Below are 11376 nucleotides of genomic sequence, written 5' to 3'. Positions count from 1 at the left end.
ACTGACAACTTAACCCAAGACAAAGGTCATGACATCCTTATTGCTAATTATTCACTGGTGAAAAAAATGACTGATCTCTCCCTGTTGTGGAAGAATAGTATATTCTTCAAAAAATTTTTTTCTCCTTTAGTCTAATTACTTGCAAATAAAGTAGGAAAAATCACAGTATGACCTGAATATGATTCTCAAGTGATTTTTTAAAAAGTTTTACGCGTTACATGACAATATATATACCCATGCTTTTAAAAAAATGTTTACTTATAAGTATTGCAAAATATGGAAAATAATTCTGTGTGCTCAATCTTCATACTCTTATGCTATATTTGAAATGTCTTTACAGAACAGCGCAAACACAGAACAAAACATTTTCCCTCAAGCATTGTAGGTGAAAAACAAATTTGTAAGATCATTTTATGTAATCTCTACCTATGATGCCAGATAAAACTTCTTCAAGATCAAGACCTTAGAGATTTAACTGCTCTTAGGGTTCAGCCATGTCAGGCAGTTCTGTGGAAATAAATGAAAGCCAATCACCTTCCTGAAAGACTCACTTCTCAAAAATAACTCCTTAAAGTGCTTTGTCCAATGAGGTCAGATGTGATCAAATGCTCTTTTTCCCCACATAAGAGTCATAAATGGGGCCCAGCACAGTAGCCTAGTGGCCAGAGTCCTCACCTTGGACGCACTGGGATCTCTTATTGGCACCAGTTATGGTCCTGGTGGCCCCGCTTCCCATCCAGCTCCCTGCTTGTGGCCTGGGAAAGCAGTCAAGGATGGCCCAAAGCCTTGGCAACCTGGGAGACCTGGAAGCAGCTCCTGGTTCCTAGTCCTCTGGCTTTGGGTTGCCCAGGCTCCAGCCATTGCAGACACTTGGGGAGCAAATCAGCTGACAGAAGATCTTCCTCTGTCTCTCCCCCTCTCTGTATATCTGACTTTACAGTGAAAATAAATACATCTTTTTTTTAAAAATTCATAAATGGTCACTCAAGCAGCTCAGTGCTGATCATACGAATGCCATCATTACAAAGAAAAGGATATTTAATACATAGAAGCTGAAACAGACAATAATGAGATGCCAGAGCCCAAAATGACATTAAATGTTTTTTTTTATTGTTGAACAGAAAAAAAGATAAAACATGGGTGTTGAATTCACTGAGCGAAAGCAGCTCTCCAGGCGATGCTGCTACACTTTGTGCTAAAGAACCTTATGAACTGAGAGTATACAGAATACATATAATATGTAAGTTACCTCAAGAGCAAAGGAGAAGGAGTAGAATACAGTTTCTGAAGAGAAAATTTGGTGAATTGACAAATTTGTTTGTTCAAAATTTCTAGCCCTTATCCACCTCAATTCAATATGGTTCGGCTTACATGCGTTCAGTATATGCATACTGAACTCCCTTTTGAAGCTGCTTTGGGGAAGGATTTCATTTCATATTCACTGGAAGTAACACTCAATTTTAAAAATCTTTTATTTGATGTAAGTAACCGTGTATGTACACACTTACACACACATCTAAAACCTCAAATCTTGAAAAGGCTCATGCTGTATTTTTAAATTAGAATTGGTGAATTCCAGTCATTTCTCCTGTGTGTCTGAGAAACTTCACATGTTCTCAATGTACCCACACAGTCAGGTGGGTTGACACTTATGTCAGAAAGACTTTATGGAAAGAGGGAGGTAGCTCATGCGCGTTGGCAACCTTTGTGAATGGTTTCCTGGTGGAGCAGGCTGCCTCCCTTTGACATATCACAGTCAAAGATGAAAGAAAACCTGTTAACTTTGAAGCCTAGTGGACACAGGTGTTCAGTTACTATCATCCACCTTCAACCAGGTTTATTGGGCTTAATAATGTAAGATGACAAATACCTTACACCCAGTACACAGCATTGAAAGAGTACTGAAGAAACATTTTATAGACAATACCTTTTGTTCATATGTTAAACATCAGCTTCTATGAGAAACGTTGCCAGAATGGTTTTTGTTACCACTTTATAAACATTCTAAGCCAAAGAAACAGCACAAATAACATCAATGTCGTCTTTTTTTTTTTTTCCAATAGCTGCATCAATTACTGGAAGCTAATTCTAACATATATACTACTAAAGGGGAGAAAAAGAAGAAAACTCATGACACGTTGCAAAGAGAGGACTACAGCAGCTTAGTTGTACGAATAATCTCAAGGTGCAGAAAGAGGGGACTCTCTAGAAGGTGATGGTGTGGTCTCTTCGGGTGGAAACACTGTAAGTGTGCAAGCTCGAATGCCACCCAGGGACTCTGGGAGATCAAAAACCTTATGCCACTCATCTTTATCTGGATCATACTTCTGCACTATCTCTACCATACAACGGTTATTCCAAGAGTACCCACCAACCACATAGATTTTATTTTCAAAGACAGCGACCCCAACATCACTCTGCCCTCTTAACATGGCAGCAATTGGGGTCCACTGGTCAAGGATAGGTGAATAGTATTCACAGCTGAGGACATCATCATAATCACTGGTTCCTCTGAAGTGATTGCCTCCAATGACATACAGCCTCTCACCCACCGTGCACATGCAATGCAGACCTCGCACGGTGGTCATCGGTGCCTTCTGGATCCATTTGTCAGTATCAGGGTCAAAGCACATGAGCTCCTTTTGGAAAGTATCATGAGTAATTCCTCCTAAAGAACAAAAAGGAAAAACACGAGCCTGAGAAGTTATTACAAAAAGGCAAAAGTAAAGGCTGAGTGTCCTAATCTTTTAGCAACTTATTTTTAACACAAGTTTGAGCACAAATGTTTAGCAACACATTATGAAATATTAACAGTGTACTTATGTCTGCACTCTAAACGTTTTTTCTCCACTAACCATATATTTTTCCTTCTTAAAGAACGAAAAACAGCTTGCATTTTCCAAATGGTTTTCTCAAAAGGAGATCTTGTAGTATTTAAGAAACAGATGCAAAATATATTTGGCCAAATTTGGGTCTGTGATACATCCCAGCTCTGAAGAACCACACACTCCTTGCTCCGTATGAGCAGGTGCTGTGAGTGCTAAGTACTGGACTAGAGGACCTAACATTCCAGTTGCTCATTTCCTCAAACTGCCAAATAAGAATATCTACCTCTAGCTTGCCATTAGGATTGTGACTCTGAAATCAGCTACTTATCAAAATGCACTGACAAAGCCTTTTAAAGCACACACGGTTATAAGATGCCCTGAACTCTGTTTTTAGAGAAATTTTGGTACATTGGCTGAGGAATGGCAATAACATTTATGTCAGAACTGAGGCATGGTCCAGAATCTTGAAGAGAGAGAAGGGTGCCTACTTTTTGGACCCCATCTCACAGTTCACTGCATGAACTAGATGAACTGGCAGTGGAAACAAGACCTTGGAGTTGCCAGGACAACCAAGGCGAGAGGAGAGGAGTTTCCCTTTGCTTCTCTGGCCAGACCTAGGGAGTGGGAGGCTGCATGCCAGGCTCCCAGAATAGGACAAGATAGTCACTCGACTAGACTCACTCCAGACACCTCCTTATCAGCCCAGACACCTGGGTCCCCCAGGCCCTCCCTATGGCCACGACTGTGAGAAGAAAGGGAAAAAGAACCTTGAAGGCCCCAGCTGCTTCCCCTAAAGCCAGCGTCCTGTCAGACACTCCACTTCCCTACCTCTTGGTGAGACAGGGCTTTCCTACTGCTTTGCTTTGAATAAAGATTCTGTTACACTTGCACTTGCTTCCCAGCTTTTTATTTCTACACCAAGCTGAGGGGAAAAAATACCTAGCTTTGCAGGTAACAAGAACCATTAAAAAGATTTACAAAAAAACTATGATGCTGAATATATGTGAAATTTTATGCATGCAGAAGTCTGTTGCTGAAGTATTCCATTTATATCATCTACAAAGTAGATCTTTCTTCATTAGAGACTTCATAAGGCAGTGTTGAAAGAATCAGACCACTAACATTACCTTTCCCCCTTTGTTCTCAAATAGTGTAACTGCTGCTCTGGCACTTCCAGGCCTTCAAAGGGGGAGAATAAAGGCCAGAGGTGGAGTGAGTTAGCCTAACAAATATCAACATCAGAGGTGAGGATTAAAGAAAGTCTTCCTTCAGAAGTCTATGAAAGGGTGATCTGAACATCAACAATTTGAGAATCAAAGTTGTTACTTGGACACTGAGAATCAGCTGCAACCACTGCAGAATCTTATAACCAAAAGATATCTCCCTGTGCCTAAAAATCCATATATGGACCGCAGAATTAGTCAGGCAATGTTACTATAGTAGAATCCCACTACAATGCTAGGCAAGAAAGGAAACACATAGATATTATGGATTGTATATTAAAAGACAGTAAATGCCATGTATTATCTCTTAGAAACATATTTTAGGCACAAAATAGCAGAGCTTATATGTTACACAATGATTTATTTCCCCACACAGTTGAGCTTTATCTTAAATAAAATGTTGCAATAGATAATATGAATAATATTCATTATAATACAGAGTGGTAGAATGGAAAGCAAATTAGAGAATCTGAATACTCTGTAATGTCTTCTAAATTACCCTATTTATAGCAGGAATGGTTTGCTGCTGGTCTTGTGAAATTAAGGAATTTCCAAGATATCTATGTATAAATTAATTCACAAAAATACCTTTCAAAATCAACATACATGTATTGTGATATGCAAAGATGAGCATATTGTTAAAAACTCACATTTTATATAGTGTCCACATAACAATTATTTACCTGAAATATACATTACTCCTCCATACACAGTTCCAGCATGGCCATAGTGGGGTTCATTCATTTTGGCAACGTAGGTCCACTCATTTGTTCTTGGGTTGTAGCATTCTACTGTAGCTGTTTAAAAAAGAAAATTGTGTTTCATTTCAAATTTAGCAACTATTTCTTATCCTTTAGGTGAAACAATAATTATATTAACTATTTGAAACATTCTAGTGCCCCTTTCGGGGGCACTAATAATCTTGGAGACTATATCAGTAATGTAAAACATTCACATATGTGACATCAAGACTAGGCTATGTAAGAATTCAACACATTTCTGTCACTGCAAAAATTGCTAAGATTTCTTTTGGAATCAGATTATGTCTATAATTTGACATCTCTCAAAAGTGTTTTCCTCTAGAATGTGAGGAGGTAAAAAAAAAAATCACAAAGAAAGAAAACTCTGGGATCCCATGTTGAAATATCAAATAGGAGCATCTATATATGAAGCAAAATTTTAAATTAAAGCTAAAAATATATACACTGAAGTCTATCACTTTACTTCCTATTCAGACCACAAAGGACACTAAACATAACTTATTTATCATAACAGATTAAAGCTAATACTTTATACATACCCATCACCACTGTAAGCAAGTACTACTTGGAACCTGAAGATAACTTGCAGCACAGGCCGATACGATCTTAATTAGGAATAAGTGTTTTGGCACGTCATGTTAAGTTGCTGCCTGGGTCACTCACATTTCATATGGGAAGGCCAGGTATCAAGTTGTGCCTCTGCTTTTTCCCATCCAGTTTCCTGCTAAGGCACCTGGGAGGCAAGCTGGTGATGGCCACAGTACATGGGTTCTCACCACCCGTACGGGAGCACCTGACTAAGTGCCTGGCTCTCTCTCCTTCCATCTGTCATTCTGCCTTTCAAATAGATCCATTTTAAAGAGCTTTACTATAAACACTTCCTCTCTGTAGATAATGTATCATCTCTAGCAAAAAGTGCTTCAGAGAAGTGACCTCCACTTCTTTAAAATGAAAAGTGAGACAGATGGAAAATGCAATCCTGGTTAAAGGCTTTGAAGAGGCCGATGTTCCAAAACAGAAATTCAAAATGGACTAAAAGCTGATATTGCTTATTGTAGATGCTTCCACTTGCTAATGGAATTCCTTAACTTTTCCAACACTGCTCTTTTTTTCCCCACGAAAATATAACACTTTTTAGGCAAGCACTGCATCAAGCCCAGAACAAAATTCATTTGAGTAAGTTCCCCTGAATCTTTGGTCAATTATGTGATACATGTTTCGGCAGTGACATGTAAACAGAAGGATCTTGAGTGACATTATTTGAGCAAGCCACTGGCAAAAGCTTTAACTACTTGTGATCAAATGCACATTTGATCAAATGCACTAATGAATCCACCTTTGAACAGATGCTCTGTTTAAAAAGCAAGGCTGGGAAAAGAGGAGGTGGGAGACAGTGCAGAGAGGGAAAAAAGAAGAGGGTTAAGGGGGCAGTTAATTTTCTGTTCTATTTAATAGTTTCATTTCTTCAACAAGCTCACAGTGTGATGGACTTTTTTCTCCTCTAACACAGATGTGTCACAATATCTCCATTAGCTGAGACCAACTCCCCTTTCTGTGTACTTCAGCTTTGAATTTTCACCCATATTTCAAAAACTTTTATGACTCTCAGTTGATGTACTATCTTGGTGGCTTTGTTCACCATTTCTTGCCTGGATCTTTATCAACCACTGTTTACCCTGAAATCTCCCAGTAGAATCCTGCAAAAACTTTGCCCCTAAATAAGGGCTAAATCCACAATTAATAGAAAATGTAAGTGCTAGTTGTCTTATTACTGTGTCTTTTACATTTCTAGTCACTGAATGTGTTTTTAAGTCTTTTTTTTTAAACTTAAGTGACAACTATATTTAAGGAGAACAGTGTAATGTTTCGATACATGTATACATTGTTTAATCAGAATCATGTCTAGAATGTCAAATGTCTACCATTTCTTTGTGGTGAAACATCATCCAAAAGGTTAACTCACAATCAAAATCATACCTTTTTCTCAACACACAACAGAGGATCTAGTATACTGATTTTTGGAATTAACAAAGCAATTAATGGGAAAATCTTAATGTAATGAAGTAATGTAGTCACACATCCAGACAGAAAAAAAGGGTTTTAAAAGACTTCCAGAGATAATCTTCTCCAACTATTTCAAGTCACACACTGTATTCTTTTTTTGTAATGCAGGACTCTGACTCTGCCTTTAATTTTGACATTTACAGACTAGACCAATCCTTTCTTATGTTAAATTCAAATAATTCTGATGAGACATTTAATAGTTTCTTCTCATTCTTTTTATGGTGGAATTAGAAGCTGAATAGATATTTATTGTTATAAAAATTTCCCTATATAGAAAGATAATACTATTTGTCATCGAGGTAACTGCATTTTTTTCCTTGGTGTGGGGAGGGGGGTTGGTCTATTGTACTTCCCTATACCAGAGCTTCTCAGAGCAAGGCAACTATTAACTACCAACAACATGAGCATACAATAGTTTGTCAATCCTAGGTAATCTTGTTCAGTTTTTCTCATCCTTTAATCTTTATTGTCAACCTTTCTCCATGCAGAATTGTTACTAAAAGCAATGGAACTTAGTTTTAATTAAGAAGTAGATGTTCCTGCTCTCATTTCTGTTTCGTTTTTGTTTTTGTTTTAATCTATAAGACAGACAAATATGTTAGTGGTAACTTCAATGAGAAAAAAAGAGGCAAAGCAGCGATGCTGTAAGACAAGGAGCTGCTGCCATAAAGCAGTGCTCCCAGCAGAGACCAAGAGCTGCAAATGGTCAGGAGACAATGAGGAAAATCTACAGGAGAGGTCAGCCAATCCCAGCCCATGAACCCAAGCCAATCCACTATCATTTTATGACCCAAAAGACAAAATTATGAATTGTTTCACATGTTTAAAGCATCGGAAAACTAAAAGCTGTTTTGTACCATATGAAGTTCAAATACCAGTGGTTATTAGTAAAGTTTATTTGAAATATACCAATGCCCATTTGTTTGTGGATTATCTATGATTGCTTTATAGCACAACAGAAGAGTTAACTGTGACAAAGGCTGACAAGCCCAAACAGCTCAAAAGAACACAAATCGCTATTGATATCTATATCAAGCCTATTGATATCTATCATTGTGGAAACGCATATGGAAGTGGAAAATCATACCGAAAGGCAGGAAGCAAGGGGGAGGGGACAATTGAGACCTCTTAAAGGTCCCAACATCTCTTCACACTGCCACACTGAAGACCAAGCTCCCAATGCATCAATACCTGGTTGGGGGTGGTGGGAACACCATAGTACATACTTATCTTAATCCACTCAATGTGACATCTAAGTGATCCTCTCAAAACAAATGTCTGATCACTTCATTCTTCTAGGTGAACAGGTTGAAAGCTCTTGGTTTACCTCGGACTGAATGTCACTTTTCACCAGTAGCGACCAGGATCTGGCCAACCATTAGCTCCAGAACCATTTCTCTTACCATACTCACTCCCTTGGTTCATTCCCTGACTCTGCCCTCCTGGTTGCTCTTAGGACACTTACACAAAACCCTCTTTCAGGACATCTGCACTCTTTTCGTATTGCTTTTTCACCATACACATCCATCACTCACTGCTCAACTCTTTGAGTTTGTTCAAACAGCACACCAAGATGAAATCTTACATTATCACTACTTAAATTATAACCTCCTTTCCTATAAAGCCCCATTCTCTGCACCCCCTTGTCTTCTATCCTCCAAAATTCTACTATGCCATAATATGGTTTGTTTATGTCTTACTAGAATGTACCATAGGAACAGGGATTCTGTCTCCATCATGTAGAATTCTGGCTGTCGCACATTATCACATTTTCAAATTAATTAATGAATTTTATAAAGCTTGCTGATACCTAATCTAGATCAGCTTTGGTAGTCTGGTGGCCTGCCGTTTACATTACAGAATTTCTACAAATTAAGGCTTACATTTTGCTGGACAATTTCATTTAACAAAGGTTCTTGTGTTCTCAACCAATTCTGGTCGAGTTTAGAATAGGTCCCACAAGACCATGTGGAACTTGCTGAGGTTTGGCCTGGAAAAAACACGTGAAGAATGATGGTTCCTACAGAGTGAGGTTGGACTCTGGAATTCTAGGGTGCTGGGCAGTGATAAACAAACCCCCAAAGCTATTCAAGTGTGCGGAGGAGGTATATGCTGGATTCTGGTATTTTTTATTGTATATTTATTTTAAAAATATGTAACATGATTTCTATAAGTCATTTCACTACTTGATGGCTTGATGTTTAAATAATTATGTAAAATAACTAAAAGTAAAATATATTTGAGTTATCATATTCTTCTTCAATATAGACTCAATAAGATCAATTTCTTATATGACATAATTTTGAAATATGCCAGAAATAACTTTTTCACATTAGTGGCAGTTAACTTTAAGCATCCCCTCGTTTCTTTGTAACTAGTGTCAAAGACAAACAACATTTCAAGGAATTATATTGCAGCAAGAAGCCAGGCACACACACAAGCATACACATAGGCAGATGTAAAACTTTTGTTGGTGTTTTACAGTCTTAGTTTTTCATTAGGTCCATGACGCCATACAAATTTTATTTTTAAACTCTAAATAAAAATATGATCAAGTAGTCAATATGAACTTAATAATCACTCATTAAAAGCACGGTTTTCCTGCTTCTGTTCACTTTCAAAACAGACTATTTTTCATGAGAAATGGAGAGGTGGTTTGTGAAGGAGAGGAACAAGGCAGCTTATGCATAAAGCACCTGCCCAACAGAGTAATCTAGGTCTTGTTCCCGGCTAGGTGTGACAAATGAGGACACAAAGCACACAGAAATGTATGAGCAAAAGAGTCCCTAGCTTTCTTGGCTTTATGTGATGATCATCCTTGGCATGAGGATTATAAAATCCTGGAACAATATGGCTTTTAATTACTATTATGAATAATATGATGAAAAATTAATAGCAGCATATTAACAGGAGTGCTAACAAGCTCACTGTGCTCTTGACAAATCCTTGAAGAATTTTTAGGATGACCACTGACTGTCAGGGCTGATGACCTATCATTTTTGGACATTGAAAATTATCTTACACAAGTGGCTTTTCCAAGAAACCACCTGGTCACTCCTTAAACCTTGAGGATAATTTCCAAGCATCATAGATATGTAATAGCATATAACATGAGGAAAGAGATCTGAAATAGCAATTCCATACAATGCTTTGAATGATTTTTGACAGTCTGTCCACTCAAATACCCAGGTAAATCTATGTAGTCCATGATGTCACTTAGTGCAACAACCTAGAGGTCTGGAATTAGAAAACAAACCACTGCAACAACACAGGAAAACATTTCTGGGAGGAAATGATCAGTCATGCTAGCACCATGGTATTCACAGGACGGGGTTTGTTTTTCATATATAAAATCATTTTGCTTTTCCTTATATATTTCATTCATTGTGGTAGGAGAGTATTGTGGAAGGAGAGATTCTAATGGGGCATTCCCCACATGCCACAGTGGCAGGGCGTGGGCATGTGCTACATGAGTGTGTATTAGCAGGAAGCTCAAGTCAGCAGTCAGAACCACTACTCCAAGTAGGTCCTAGGACATAGCACAAGGACATGGCACACTGGGGACAGGGGCGGGGAATCATTTTAATCATTTTTCTGCCACAGGACATTTGGTTATTTATAACATCATTCGTGGGCCATTACAAAATTGTCAACTTAAACACGAGCCTACTTAAGATTTACTGAATTGAGTGTCACCTGTGGTTGCCTTGGCAGGGCCAGACCAAATGATTTCATGGGTCTAAGCTGAATGTTCCCCACCCACGCACCCCAACACTCACCCCAAAAAAGGACTTGATAAACAGGAAAATCTAAGAGCTTAGAGTAGTTCGTTTTTTTCCTCCAGAAAGTACCTTAGTCTAAAATTCATTAAATTAGCTTTTATTTTTTAGATTATGGAAGACAAAAGTTGAGAATTATTCTAAATTATCCAAAACCAAGACCAATATTTTGAACTTTCTAGGCTTTGTGGAGCCTGGTGTATTAGTCAATTATGAGAACTTTATAACAGAATAAAACAGCAGTGTAAAAAAAAAGTCCAAATAATAATGTAATGATGGATAGAAAATTTAGGTTTCTTATCTCTGTTTTTGGATAAACTAATATATTGCCTAAGAGTGAAATTACACTTTTTAGTGTTAATTTATATAGCCAAAACTGCATTCACATTAAGTGTGGATGTGACCAACCTGAATTTAGGAAGACAAAAAAAAAGTAGCCATCAAACAACCAAATTAACTTAGAGTAAAACTGTCTGAACGTCACTAAGAATGATTTTAAAATAGTCACAAATTATTATTCTCATTGTAAATACACTTTGGATGATATTGAATGTCACACATTTAATTGATGAAGATAATCATCTTACTAAGTAGCTTCCACTCAGTGATTATTAGAAAATGATCTAAAAGACACCAACGTCTGTTTTTGGTAATGCAGTATTTTAACTTGCTTAGTAAAGTATTATGTGGTCTTTTAAAAATGGACAATGAGGAAGCATGA

The 11376-nt window shown here is 37.7% G+C and overlaps 1 protein-coding gene across 5 annotated transcripts in view; it reads right to left on the bottom strand.

Moving 5' to 3' along the window:
• Window positions 1-1088: 1088 nt before the first annotated feature.
• Window positions 1089-11376, bottom strand: part of KLHL13 (kelch like family member 13) — a 100652-nt gene continuing 90364 nt past the window's right edge. For all 5 annotated transcript variants that reach the window (XM_040999486.1, XM_040999483.1, XM_040999485.1 and 2 more), the window contains 2 exons: window positions 4735-4848; window positions 1089-2668 (listed from right to left, as the gene is read on the bottom strand). In XM_040999486.1, coding sequence (XP_040855420.1) covers window positions 2181-2668; window positions 4735-4848 — 602 coding nt within the window. In that variant the 3' untranslated portion in view covers window positions 1089-2180. The remainder of the gene's footprint in view (window positions 2669-4734; window positions 4849-11376) is intronic.

The sequence above is a fragment of the Ochotona curzoniae genome, unplaced genomic scaffold, assembly GCF_017591425.1.
Source record: "Ochotona curzoniae isolate NIBS_2020 unplaced genomic scaffold, NIBS_Ocur_1.0 scaffold_1852, whole genome shotgun sequence".
Lineage (NCBI taxonomy): Eukaryota > Metazoa > Chordata > Mammalia > Lagomorpha > Ochotonidae > Ochotona > Ochotona curzoniae.
Note: the sequence above shows the minus strand (reverse complement) of the source record. Positions and strands in the feature narration are given on the sequence as shown.